A 14,228-nucleotide genomic window follows, 5' to 3' on the forward strand; every position below is an offset into this window, starting at 1 on the left:
CATAAGCATAATCATCCCCTATAAAATACCCTACTATTTATACAACACCTAAGGTGAAAAAAGGAAACTAGGCTAAGATTGAGATTCACTGGTTAATTTTTTTTTATTCTGAGCAATGTTACACAAATTACAAGGAAAATGAAATTAAAATCGAATGATTGAAAATAAAAGTATTCAATAAAATATATATACGGGGGAGATGTTATTCTTATTATATATTTTCTATTCTTATTTCGTTAATTTAATAATTATACTTTATTAAAATTAATAATTAGTTAATAAATATAACTTAATAAATTATAATTATTCGAAATGAGAAAATCTTTTTTCTATGTAATTTTAAGAAAAAACATCTGTCCTTTTTAAATGACATATATCATTTCACTCTCTTAAAGAAAAGGACTTTATTTTTTTTGTTTGTGTGCACCCTCTTTTTTTTTTATCTATCTCTGTTCCTCACTTAAAATCACATCACTTTACGTTCTTTAATATCACCATATCACACCACACCGGGTTGCTGGACTCCAGCTTGAGATCGGCATTGGCTTCTTAATTTCTGACGAAAAGCATGAATGACGACGATTCAGTGAGATATTGAATTATTTGATCTCAACTGAAACAGCAATGAATGAATCAGAAGCGGTAATGGACAAGGTTGTGGAACAGTTGGAAAAGGTGAAGAGGGAATGGGAAGTGACAAACAGAAAAACGCAAGAGCACATAAAGGCAATCGAAGAGTATGGGAAATCAGGAAGAGCCAATGAGGAGAAAAATTCTCTTCCTAGATTGAATGGGATCGCTCAGGATGGTTTGTCACTCCTTTCTTCCTTCATCTTCACCCTCGATCTTCTCGCTCCACAGTTGCCCACTGAGCAAGACGTTCAATCTGCTCGCGCCATGCTTGAATCTTGGAAAACCCTAATTCAAAAGTACTCTCTCTCTGGATGTTACTTCTTTTTCTGTTATAGAAATTAAAATTATGTTTGTTTGTTATTGAATTCCAAAGCAAATTGATATATAATAGTTAATTTATTTCCGTTGATAGTGTTTAGAGGACCCGTTGTAAAAAAAAAAAAAAAAAAGCGCTATATTTTATCAGATGAGCCCAGGATAAATGTGACTTGTTTGTTAATTTCTGATGATAGGGTTTTTTTTTTTTTTTTTTTTTTTGAATAACAGTTTGCGGTTAAATCTGAGGAATGCCAATCTGCAAGCCAAGGCTAACTTGAGGAAAGCTGCTCAGGAGGAGGCAATATACTTACTTGATTATCCTTAACCTTATCGTTTTGCTGTTCTTATTTAATTCTTGGTGTGTTATTTGGAACATCTTGTCATCAATGACTACCATGTTGTGTTATTTGTGCTAGTGACATGGAAGATTATATCATGATCATGGACTCCATGATTTCTGCTTGTTTACGTTGATGGGTTGGAATACAATGTGACTTATTCTATTTTTTTTTTATGATGCAGAGAGAACTACTTCTAGGTGGTGGAGAAGAGTCCACGGTTCGCAGACGCAATTTACAGTATGTCCTTGGTGCCATATTCAGCTGGGGTCAAATTATGCTTGCTTTATTTATTTATTTATTTATCATTTAGTGCCATTTCCATTGGAAAATTCAGTTAGCATGCCAGGATGAAGTGTTTTATTTCTCAAATTTGTGAACTTCTTCCAGGACAAAAGCTGGAATGACATCTGCTGCAGAGAGCATCACAGAAAGCCTTCGACGTTCTCGTCAGTTGATGGTTCAGGTTAGTAGTTAGGATGCTTTCTTTTCTAAACTTAATTTTTGATCGTGCTCTCTAGTTGTAATATTTTATTACATATTATTGTTCTTTATGACTATTTTATGATGGGTTGATTAGCATACTCATTGTATCTCTGTCTTAATTAGGAGGTTGAAAGAAACACAAGCACACTTATGACTCTTGGTAGGTACATTTTCCTCCCTCTCCCCCTGTGTATATTGATGTGATTCTTTTATCTTTCTACTTCTACTTTATTTTTCCAATGATATTACGTTGTGTATTATATGTGAAATTTATATGAAGACAAAGAAAAATGTATATGATTTTTAGCTGTTAGAGTAATGCTCATCTATGAGTATTTCTATAGCTTGATAATCTAGAACTGTCCTAGCAGTTACAGCTGTGTAACTGCCTTAGCTATTAGAGCAGTTAGAAACAGTTGTGAGTCTTAGCAGGCTGGTTAACTATAAATGTAACAGAACTGACATGGTCTCATCAGCTGCACAATAACAAGTTCAGAATAGAACACTTTCAGTTCCTCTTCTCTCACTATTTTTCTCTCGTCACTTTCTCTCATTTTCTTGCATTTTCTTGGTATAACTTGATTTCTATCGTAGGCTGGCTAAATAAGTCATATTGGAAGAAAGAAGATTGCAGGGAGTGAGTTTCGAGTTAGCTGGAAGCTATCCCATTTATAGCTTCAGGCTGCTCCATGTCATAATTTTTGAAGTCTTCTTTTCTTTCAAATGAATCTTCTTGTCGACCCCACAATATTACAAGGCCCTCAAACTCAAACCTATCTATTTTATGAAAGCTTAATATGAAATTATTTACTTTAATCATTCATGTGAATTTTTCTCATTCTCTTTCTATCGCTAGCAGAATGTAGTACACTAAAAAGAAAACATCTTTCAATTAATTGAAAATTAGTAAAACCAAGATCATCCTCATTTTGCTTGAACAATGAGCATACTATGTGCTTGAATTAAGACCAATGGCTATGGTCAAGCTGAAGTTTAAGTTACTAGCTTACCATATTTAGACATTAACATCTGATGGCACCTATGCGTATATAATGTTGGAAAGAAATGGAAATCACAATAAACAAAGGACAACTATAGATGAACTGAAAGACATCTCATTATATTCTTCAATCAACTCAAGCAATACAGAATTCAAGTGACAGATTCCTAATTACTGGCTCCAACCTATCACACTGTGACAAGGAATTACAACTGAATCAAACAGTGAATACAAACAAAACAAATACAAAAGGAATAACAGTGACAGCGCAAAAAAGATAAACCCAAAGACCTCACTCGCTCTCCAAGACCAACATACTTAGGCCCCAAAGAGATCCCAAGAGATCTTCCCCAAATCCCCAATCCAAATCCACTTAATCCATTCATACCTCTCTACACGCACTCTCCTCCCTTTTATCCTATCAACTAAGAACCTTCTAGAATATTTCCCTAAATAACTAACTAATTCACTCATTCCTTCCCTTTCAGCCCATAAGCTCATCAATACTCCCCTTCCAAAACTCACCTTGTCCTTAAGGTGAAGAAAGAGGATAAGTGATGTGAGAAAATATCCACCCGGATCCCATTGTTTAAAGCTTCTTAACCCCGTTGTCATCCCCTTTCTACTGAGGTTAGCCAACTTCTTTGCAGTAGACTCTGTCCAAACAGCAAACTTGTCAAACTCAAACACTCCCATTGGTCCATTCAATGTGATGGTTTTGGTGGTAACCAATGCATCACTAAATGTTTTAACAAAAAATGGACCAATATGCAATCTCATCCAGCCATCAGGGATAGCAAATGCTGGCACGACCTTGTTGTTTGCATCAGGAGCAGATAAGGCTCCTTCACTGATTTGTTGACCAATTTCCTCTACCCAGTCATTAGCATTCAACTTTGACGTAATTCCCATCATGGTTCGTGTTATTGTTCTCAGTTCCAGCTTCTCCCATCGACTGAACAGTCGTCGCCGGTGACCATCTCTTCCTTTTCCAGCACTGGTTTGCGTGTTCCCAGGAGCTTGTCAAGAAGGTGGGAGTTTGAACGAACTTGGTTCGGCGAATTTACAGTGTCACACATGAACCAGAAGTTGTTCTGCCATTGTTCCGCCATCTCCTCCAGCAACAATCGTTGGAAACGCGCGCCGCAACTATCGCCGCCATTGACGTTTCCCATGGAGCCTCCCTGCGTTGACCCTTGCCCTTTTGTATCTTCAGCTGCTGCTTGCACAAATGTAGGGTTTGTTTCATTGGGCCAAATGTGAGGCCTAACAGCCCTATTATTCACACCTTGGAAATTATTAAAATAGTGGTTTGTATTGTTCGGGCCTGTGGCCATTGGCCCATTAGCGGCTTCCATAATATGTATATTGGGCCTAATTTCACCATACACCCTAAGGCGGCCCAAGTTAATCATCATCTTTGCCGCTATCTCTTCCTTTTCTTCCATCGCTTGCCCAGACATAACATCCACCATTTGAGCTAAAGCCATCTTCTCATCTTTGGAGACACAATTCAGATCGATCTGGCTATGGAGATGCAGCTTCGTCCGTTCTCCATCTTCTTTCTCTCCTCCTTCGTCTTCAACTATTTCTTTTTTTTTCTGCTCCTTCTTCTGCATCCGCGCTTCCATTTCTTTTGCTTCTACTGTCATTAGAGCTTCTCACTTTGATGCTTCTTCTTTCTCGCTTCTCGCTTTTAATTCTTCTACAAAACACGGATCGATGCGCTTTATTAACGAATGAATTGTTTTTTGAAGTTGATGAAAAGCGTCTTCAACTCCATCCATTCTTGCTTCCAAACAATCAAAGCTCCTCTTGACCTTCGTTAATTTGTATTCCATTTTTTTTTAGATCTAGAACAAAAGCATTCCTAGGATTGTAGTGCTTTGATACCAAATTGATGGCACCTATGCATATATAATGCTGGACAGAAATGGAAATCACAAACAGAGGACAAGTATAGATGAATTGAAAGACATCTCATTATATTCTTCAATTAACTCAAGCAATATAGAATTCCAGTGACAGATTCCTAATTACTGACTCCAACCTATCAAACTGTGATAGGGAATTACAACTTAATCAAACAGTGAATACAAACAAAGCAAATACAAAAGATATAACAATCTATGAAGCACCAATACGTCCCAAATTTTTTTTTCTACGTATTGGACACACGTCCCAGACGGACACGTTCTCGATACCCATTTTTACGTATTGGATGGGTCAACAATTTTGATACGGTCAATGGCATGTTTGTGAATTTTACAAAATTGAAGAGTGTTTTTTAATTGAAGATTTTGGCAAAAATACACCCTAAATCAAAATCTGATTCACTTCTATACTTACCTCGAGTGTCTATCGTCTCTGATCTAAATCGAAATTGAAATTGCTGAGAGCTCATTTCTTCCGACTCACTTCTGCCGATTGCCGTCTCTGACGACTCACTTCTTCCTCTCCTCGACGCGGTTCTTCCTTCTTTCCTCCTTGGCTTCTTGCATCTTTCCTCTCCTCGACACCGCGTCTACCTCTCTCTCTCTCTCTCTCTCTCGCTCTATTTGGGTGTGCCTTTTTTTTTTTTTTTGGTAAACTGTTTGGGTGTGCCTTTGTCTCTGTCGGTTTGTCTTTAACCTCACCTTTTTTTTTTCTTTTTTATTGTGCATTAATATTGTTACCAAAAAATAAAAAAAATTAATAATGTACCATAAAGGCAAAGATTGAAACAGCTGTGAGGTATATTTTTTTCTCCCTTTTTTTGTTTTTTCATTGTCCATATTAATTTGTAATTAACTTCTGTATCATCTGTAATAATTTTGCTTCTGTTAATTTTTATTTTTATTTTGTATAATGTTTATGATTTATGCTTCTGTTTTTATTATTTTAACCTCATTTTCTATCTTGGTTTTTTTTATATTATCTATTTCTTAAATTTTATGATTCAGTATTTTTGTATGGATAATCTTTTTTTTTTTGGTAGACAATAATCTATTATTTGTGTTTATGATTTTCCTTTTATTTTATTTTGTTAATGTGAAATACACTCTTTATATTAAAAATAATTTAATACTAAGACGTATCGAAATATTAGTATTTTTGAAGTAATGTATTGACGTCCCGTGTTGGGAACGTATTGAAAACGTCGTGTCGGTATCGGTGCTTCATAGATAACAATGATAATGCAGAAAAGATAAACCCAAAGACCTCACTCACTTTACAAGACCAACATACGTAGGCCCAAAGAGATCCCAGGAGATCTTTCCCCAAATCCCCACTCCAAATTCACTTAATCCATCCATACCTCACTACACACACTCCCCTCCCTTTTATCCTATCAACTAAGAACCTTCTAGAATATTTCCCTAACTAACTAACTAACTAATTCACTCATTCCTTCCCTTTCAGCCCATAGCCCATCAACATCCAACTGGCCTGAAATGCAAATAACCTGCTTCAATTTTGACTGCCAAATAACTTTTTGGAGTTTCACTTTTGGAAATTAATTTGCATAATTTCCAAACTTTTGACAAATATCTCTTTACTTCCAAAATGCCATGAACTGTGACTGAATTCAGTTGCCCAACATCAGGAAATTGAGAGAAATTAAGTGAATAATATAGGATTAATTTAATATGCACATGATAGACCACCTATAACTAATGTATATTCTAGGAGGAATAACGTGAAAAGCAGGGAATTGAAGCTTGGGGTTCAGGAGGAATGCAACAAGGAAATCATGAAGAATATTAACGATAGGGACGTATAGCATAATGAAATGTACAGGTGGCAGAAATATAATGGGTTAGAGGAGAAGTCAGTTGAGAGAAGAATATAAGGGGTAGTGGGAGGGGGGGTGAGAAAGTGGGGAAGAGGGAAGTAATGTTGGTTTTGGGGTGGGACGAAGCAAGATCCTAGAACTAGAAGTTCCTGTAGTGTTTTCATTTTTTTTCCTTTCTTTATTTCCTTATTTTGTTGAATGTGTATAGTGTCTCTGGAACCGATATCAACGAGATATCAATCCATAGACAGTGTACCACTCCCCATTAAACTCTGTTTAGCGAGGGTAACAATTCATACAAAAATAAAGAAAATATTGTATATTCCTTATTCTTTCGATTACAAGATTGCAGCAAAAATAGGTAATTAGGGAAGAAACTGTACAGTAAAGGCTGTAAACTAATCTTGGCCTAAGAAAAAAAACTAGGTACTGACTCTGTCTGTAAAACAGAATAAATATTGGGTACTGATTCTGTCAGTAGAGCAGAATTCTATAAGATTCAGTCGAACTAAAAATAACCTATCTATTCCTAACCATCAGGCTAAAAATCAGGAAATGATCACCAACACTCCCGCTCAATCTCAGTGGTAGATATCTATCATGCCGAGATTGGATCTCAGGTTCTCATAAGTAAGCTTTGCACTTGGCAAGGGCTTACAAAGGGATGGGTGTGCTACTCACTTGGTGCTCCCACTTATATCTGTGTGTAATTTTTATCTCTCAGCTTCTATTTTTCCTCTCCTCCTTTTATCCCCCGTTCCCCACTTTGCCGCTCCAAAAGATTAAGAGTAACTAAACATGAACTAAAATAAGATCAACAAATAGAATCCAGCCAGCCATGGCCCAAGTCCAGGAAACATGAAAATCATGAAAAACATATGAAGTTAAATATTGAAAAAAGAAGAAGTTTATACTAAAAAAAAAAAAGAAAAAGAAAAAAGAAGAAGTTGAAACATCCTGGCAGCCTGTTAAACTTCTATTGCATCAATTAGGTTGAACTCATAAACGTATATCAAGGTTCCTTGAAAGTTCGTTGGGCATTAGACTTGATAAGTTTGAAGCATTTTATATGAAAGGAATATTCTCAATCAGCCCAAGCCTTAGAACTGTAATGCTTATATGCTGCGATGTAGTTTTTTTCAGAGTAAACTGATGCTTAAGGATATTTTCAGAGTAAACTGATGCTTAAGGATATTCTAGCTATGAATTTGGATGTGTTGGAATCAAACTGTGGTCATAGATTTTATGCGGGTGATTTTGTCAATGATAATAATTTGCGTTTGAATTCCATGAGGTTAAACACTCGTTTACGGGATCACTTAGGCTTTGTTTGGGAGTGAAAAAGTGGAAAGAAAAAGGTATAATAGAAAAGGTAAGGAGTTAGAATGAAGGGATGAGAAATGACAATCTTTTTCTTGCTTAGATTTTTAAAATAAAGGGAAAGAAAATAGAGGTAGAGCATGTAAGTTGTAATTCCCAAATTTTTGAGAAACTCAAAATGGAGGCTTGAGGTGAATTGGGTTATACATATTAATGCTTAGATAAAGCACACAGAACTTGTTGTAAATAATAATTATTTAGTTATTATTTAGTCATTTATTTGTTGTATTGGGCCAAGCCCATTAGGTCAAAATTAGGTCAAGTATTATCTATAAATAGAGAACCCTTTGTACAGATTATTTACAATTCTATAATATATTAGAATACCCTTTTTCAAGTTGGTATCAGAGCTCTCGATCTGAGGGCTTTGCTTCCGCACATATTATCTTCTTTTTTTAACAAAACCCTAATTTCTTTGCCTCTTGCCGTCATCAGCCGCCATCGGAAAATTTTTCCGGGGACCTTTTGGACCAAGGGGACCATTGTTGACCTTATTTTTCCTCCGTTCTATCATTCTACGCACTGTTCATCTGCCACAAACGACCCAAACACCTCCGACCGCCTCCAATCAGATCTGTCTTCACCGTTTGGACCACTTTCCGGCGACTTTTCAACCGCGACCACCCACAGAGAGGTGCACGCTCACCGGACGACCACTCCAGAAAAATCTCAGCCGGAGAAGCCCCTCCACGCGCTCTCACGCGCCGCCCCTTTCCCGGCGAGTGAAGCCCACGCGCAGCTCCTTTCTCCGGCGCGTGGGGCCGTGTTTTTGGACCGGACCACCACCATTCTTCTCGTCTACTTGTCTTCTGTCTGGATCTGTGATTATTTTTCTGATCAGAGGTCATTTGATATTCTGTTTGGTTGATTTTATCGCTGGTTGTTAACTTTTTTTGTTAAAGAATGGCCGAGCATGATAGTTCTTCGATCTTATCTGATAAGAGCACACGTTCTATATCTCTTCTTGCTTCTTGCACTGATTTTAAAACCTTATGGATTTTGGATTCTGGTGCAACTGATCATATGGCTTGTCGTACTGAGTTGTTTTGTTCTTATCATCCTACTGTTGGTAGTCATACTATATCCGTAGCTGATGGATCCCATAAATCAGTTATTGGTTCTGGTAACATTCAAATTCAACCTTTCTTGTTTCTTAAAAATGTTCTTTATGTTCCTCAGCTTTCTACTAATCTTATCTCCACTCAAAAACTTACAACTGATTTGAATTGTTCTATCACATTTTTTCCTTCTCATTGTGTTATTCAGGATCTTACCACGAAGAAGACAATTGGAGTTGTTAATGAACAGGATGGGTTGTATCATCTCCTTCCAGACCATGCTAGCAAAAATCAGTTATTAATGACACGTCATCCTTCTACTGCAGAGTCTATGATTTGGCTCCATCACAAGCGTCTGGGGCATCCACCATTTAGTCTTTTGAAGTCTATGTTCTCCTCTCGGTTTCTCAATAAGTCGGTTGAGACCTTTCATTGTGATGTTTGTGAATTTGCAAAACACCATCGAGTGTCATTTCCTTCTAGCACTATTAAAAGCAGGGAACCTTTTTCTCTTATCCATTCTGATGTTTGGGGCCCTTCTAAAGTGCGCAGTGTTTCAGGTGCAAGGTGGTTTGTTTCTTTTATTGATGATTGTACTCGGATAACATGGATATACTTGATGAAAGACAAGTCTGAAGTACCAGAGATATTTATTCGGTTTTATCACATGGTTGAGACTCAGTTTGGTAAGGGTATTAAAAGACTCAGATCTGATAATGGTACTGAGTACGTCAATCAACGCCTGTCACAATTCATTTCAGACAGAGGTATGATTCATGAGCTCACATGTGTTGATACCCCTCAACAAAACGGGGTTGCTGAAAGGAAAAATAGTCACCTTCTTGAAGTTGCTAGAGCACTACTTTTCCAAACATCTGTTCCTAGTTCTTATTGGGGAGAAGCAGTGTTAGCTGCAAATTTTTTTTGATCAACCGTTTACCTTCACGGGTCCTTAACAATATCAGTCCTATTCATTCCATGACTTCCTTCTTTCCTTTTGTTCCCATATTGCAGAGCCTTCCACCAAGAGTGTTTGGATGTGTTGCCTTTGTCCATGTTCATAAACAACATCGGAGTAAGTTGGATCCTAGGGCTCTTAAGTGTGTCTTCCTTGGTTATACCCCTTATAAAAAAGGGTACAAGTGTTATCATCCACCAAGTCGGAAATTTTTTGTTTCTATGGATATCACCTTTCAAGAATCTGAATCTTATTTCCTGGGTCCTCATCGTCAGGGGGAGAGCAGTTCTTCAGAAGTCTCGTCCCCTTCCTTCTTTGAGTCTGGATCAATCTTCTCTTTTCCTAGTGTGTCTGCTCCTGGTGTGTCATAACCTTCAAATACACCTGAGATACGAAATTTTTTGACACCTGAATTGGTATATCAGAGGAGGAAACAACCCATACTGTCTCACCAACAACCTCAATCGTCTGAACCACTGGTAAGTCCTGAATCTCCTATTTCTTCTGAGTCTCCTGAATCTCTTGTTTCTGATTCTAATATTATTTCCTCTCATGATTTGTCTATTTCTTCTGATATCTCTAATGACTTACCCATTGCTTCTACTTCTGATGACTTACCTATTGCTCTTAGAAAAGGAAAAAGATCTTGTCACAAGAAAACTTGTTCCTCATGTCCCTCTTGTACTCAATACCCTATCTCCCACTTTGTTTCCTCTGCTAATCTTTCTGTGCAGCACAAAAGCTTTGTTTCAGCACTAGATTCTATTGCAATCCCAAAATCAGTACATGAAGCCTTGAAAGATAGGAATTGGGCTCAAGCCATGCAAGAGGAGATGAATGCTTTGGAGAAAAATAAAACATGGGAGATTATTGATAGACCCAACGGAAAGAAAGCAGTAGGGTGCAGATGGGTTTATGCCCTGAAATATAATTCTGATGGCACTCTTGAGAGATATAAGGCTCGATTAGTGGCCAAAGGTTACACAAACCTATGGCATTGATTATGAAGAAACCTTTGCTCCAGTTGCAAAGATGAATACAGTGAGAATCTTGTTATCCCTTGCTGCCCATTACAATTGGGATATAAATCAATTTGATGTGAAAAATGCTTTCCTCAATGGTGAGTTAGAAGAAGTCTACATGGAAATCCCGCCTGGTTTTGATTCTGTGAAGGGGGAAAATAAAGTTTGTAGATTAAAAAAGGCCTTGTATGGATTGGAGCAGTCACCTCGTGCTTGGTTTGGAAGATTTACTAAGGTTATGATGACCTTAGGATACAGACAGAGTCAAGGAGATCACACTCTTTTCTTCAAGCACTCCCAAAACGGGAAGCTTACTGTGCTCCTTGTATATGTTGATGATATTATTATCACAAGTGATGATTTTGTGGAGAGACAGATTCTGCAAACACGGCTTGCCTCTGAGTTTGAAATCAAAGACCTTGGGAAACTGAGATATTTCCTAGGGATAGAAGTAGCTCAATCAAGCAAAGGAATTTTTATTAGCCAGAGGAAATATGTTCTTGATCTTCTCAAAGAAGCAGGAAAGCTCGGGTGTAAACCCTCTAATACTCCTATTGAGTAGAATCACAAGATGGGCTATGAAGAAGAGAGTCCTCCAGTTGATAAAGGACAATATCAACGGCTAGTTGAGAAATTGATATATCTGGCCCATACTAGACCAGACCTAGCTTATGCTGTTAGTGTTGTCAGTCAGTTTATGCACGATCCAAAAGAAAAACACATGCAGACAGTAGAGAGAATTCTTCAGTATATAAAAGGTACTCCTGGTAAAGGATTGTTATTCCGACGTGATGACAATCTATCTTTAGAAGTCTACACAGATGCTGATTATGCTGGATCCGTGACTGACCGTCGTTCTACCACTGGTTATTGCATGTTTCTTTGTGGTAACTTGGTGACATGGAGAAGTAAGAAACAAGATGTGGTTGCCAGATCAAGTGCAGAAGCTGAATTTCGAGCTATGGCTCAAGGCATTTGTGAGTTACTGTGGCTGAAAATTGTACTTGATGATCTCAAAATAAAATGTGAGGGACCTATGAAGCTGCTGTGTGATAATAAGTCCGTTATTTGTATAGCTCATAATCCAGTTCAACATGATCGGACTAAACATATTGAGGTTGACCGCCATTTCATCAAAGAGAAACTTGATAGCGGGTTGATTACCACTCCATACATTCCCACTGGGCGTCAATTAGCTGATCTATTAACAAAGAGGCTTCCTTCAGACAGATTTCAAGAACTTACTAGCAAGCTGGGAATGATAAATATCTATTCCTCAGCTTGAGGGGGAGTGTTGTAAATAATAATTATTTAGTTATTATTTAGTCATTTATTTGTTGTATTGGGCCAAGCCCATTAGGTCAAAATTAGGTCAAGTATTCTCTATAAATAGAGAACCCTTTGTACAGATTATTTACAATTCTATAATATATTAGAATACCCTTTTTCAAGTGAACTTTTAGCAACCTTTTACTTTCTTTCAGCTGCCCCTACCATTCCATTTAGTAACTACAGAATTTTTGGGTTGAGCTTTTTATATGGTTTGACATAGGTTGAGTTTGATACTTTCTTGAGGATATTTTTGTAAGGTTCTGATAACTTTAGTAACTACAGATTTGCCTATTTAACTTATTAAGAGTTCCTTTGGCCTTTAAGAATAGGCTAGAGAACATGAGGGTGTTAGGAAAACCTATAATATGGTTAAGATATTTTAAATTTGGGGCCAATTTTTACGGGTCCGAGACTCTGAGTCTTAGAATAGCTTTTTTTGCAAAAAATGCAAGGGAAAAGCGGCATACAATTAACTCTAATCCCTATTCTTGCAAAATCTGGGAGTTTTGTGTACTGGGATTTGCTCTTTGACTTTGACGACTAATAACTAAGGAAGGGACTCTGGCCTTTAAGAACAGGCTAGAGAACAAGAGGGTGTTAGGCAAACCTATAAAATGGTTAAAACCATTCCCCATAATCCTGACTAGCAAGGGTAGTGGTTAGTGTAATCCTTATACGCAGCCTTATCATTACATATTTACAAAGAGGTTGTTTTCCAGAATCAAACCTGTGATCTTTCGGTCACAAAGGAGTAGCGTTACCACTTCTCCAAACTCGCCATCTTAAACCTATAATGTGGTTAATATTTTTTAAAATTTGGGGCCAGTTTTTTGAATCAGTTTTGACCACTAATAACTGAGGAAAGTCCTTTTGATTTTGGGTCTACCAAATAACAATGACGTATTTATACAGTTTTTAGCTACCTTTAGCTCTTTATATGTAGTAGATGATGCACTACTTTATAGCTTTCTCTTATGGGAATATGACTTTATGCAATTTAGCTTGTGCTGGTTTTTCTACCTGTCATTTGCTTTGATGCATTATGTAAAGATGCTTCTTCTTTGTTCATTGTCTGCGCTGGAACGTTTGTTAAAACTTTAGTTGAGCGATATTAGTTTTGGCTTGATGAATTGAAATATTGTTTTAATTAATATGATTATGAGGAATGGGAAATAACTTCGTTTGAATATTTGTTTTGCAAAATTGCTTGGATATATAGATCAATCAACTGGAGTGTTACAAAAGGCTGAAAGTGAATATAAAGGGCACCGCTCATTGTTGATGAGAACTCGAAATCTGCTCTCCACAATGCAACGTCAAGATGTCATGGACAGGTATTGAAAGAAAAAAATAAATGGATTTTATTCTCTGCCCTTTTTATTTTGTCTTCCTAAATCCTAACTGTTAACTCGTATTTGAACAGGGTGATACTTGGGGTTGGTATTTTGTTGTTTGCCCTCGCTGTTCTTTATGTTGGTTCCAAGCGGATTGGACTATATACGTTGCAGAGAAAGGTTACTGAGGCCATAAAGGCTAGTGTGGTGGGGCAGGCAGAGCTAAGACGCCAACCTGCTGCAGATGACATAAATCTTCATCAAGTCAGAGGCGATCGCGCTCATAATACAGAGGCTCCTTTAGATCAAAGAATACATGATGAACTTTGATACATTTTAAAGGACAGTATCGTGATGTCTAGGCTTGTTTATTAGGCTGATTTATTACTGTGTTTGAATTTTTCTTTATTTAGTTTTTTAATATAGAAGCCTTACAACATAAGAAAAAGAGGTTCCATACTTGTTGGCAGAGTGAAAATGTTTAAGAGAAATCTTCGGAAAGAATGAGTTCTCTTTGCTTGCAATTTCAGTGTGGTACATGTTTGTCCGCAGCACATCAACACTATTCAAAATCTGAAACATGAAATTTGACAC

General features: G+C 37.2%; 1 protein-coding gene across 1 annotated transcript; it reads left to right on the top strand.

Annotated features, from left to right (window-relative positions):
• Nucleotides 1-503: 503 nt before the first annotated feature.
• LOC133313913 (uncharacterized) lies at nucleotides 504-14,224 on the top strand. The gene is made up of 7 exons (XM_061515328.1): nucleotides 504-929; nucleotides 1,180-1,249; nucleotides 1,474-1,529; nucleotides 1,680-1,755; nucleotides 1,899-1,935; nucleotides 13,520-13,634; nucleotides 13,724-14,224. Exons 1-7 carry the CDS (start codon nucleotides 625-627, stop codon nucleotides 13,962-13,964), a joined length of 900 nt encoding a protein of 299 aa, XP_061371312.1. The 5' UTR covers nucleotides 504-624; the 3' UTR covers nucleotides 13,965-14,224.
• The last annotated feature ends 4 nt before the right edge of the window (nucleotides 14,225-14,228 follow it).

The sequence above is a fragment of the Gastrolobium bilobum genome, unplaced genomic scaffold, assembly GCF_033153095.1.
Source record: "Gastrolobium bilobum isolate Gb01-03AN ecotype WA unplaced genomic scaffold, APGP_CSIRO_Gbil_v1 utg3533, whole genome shotgun sequence".
Taxonomy (NCBI): domain Eukaryota; kingdom Viridiplantae; phylum Streptophyta; class Magnoliopsida; order Fabales; family Fabaceae; genus Gastrolobium; species Gastrolobium bilobum.

Coding starts and splice junctions, on each gene's coding strand:
- LOC133313913 (XM_061515328.1), top strand. CDS start 625: ATGAATGAATCAGAAGCGGTAATGGACAAGGTTGTGGAACAGTTGGAA. Junction 1,250..1,473: donor GGAAAGCTGCTCAGGAGGAG/GCAATATACTTA, acceptor TTTATGATGCAG/AGAGAACTACTTCTAGGTGG. Junction 1,936..13,519: donor AAGCACACTTATGACTCTTG/GTAGGTACATTT, acceptor TTGGATATATAG/ATCAATCAACTGGAGTGTTA.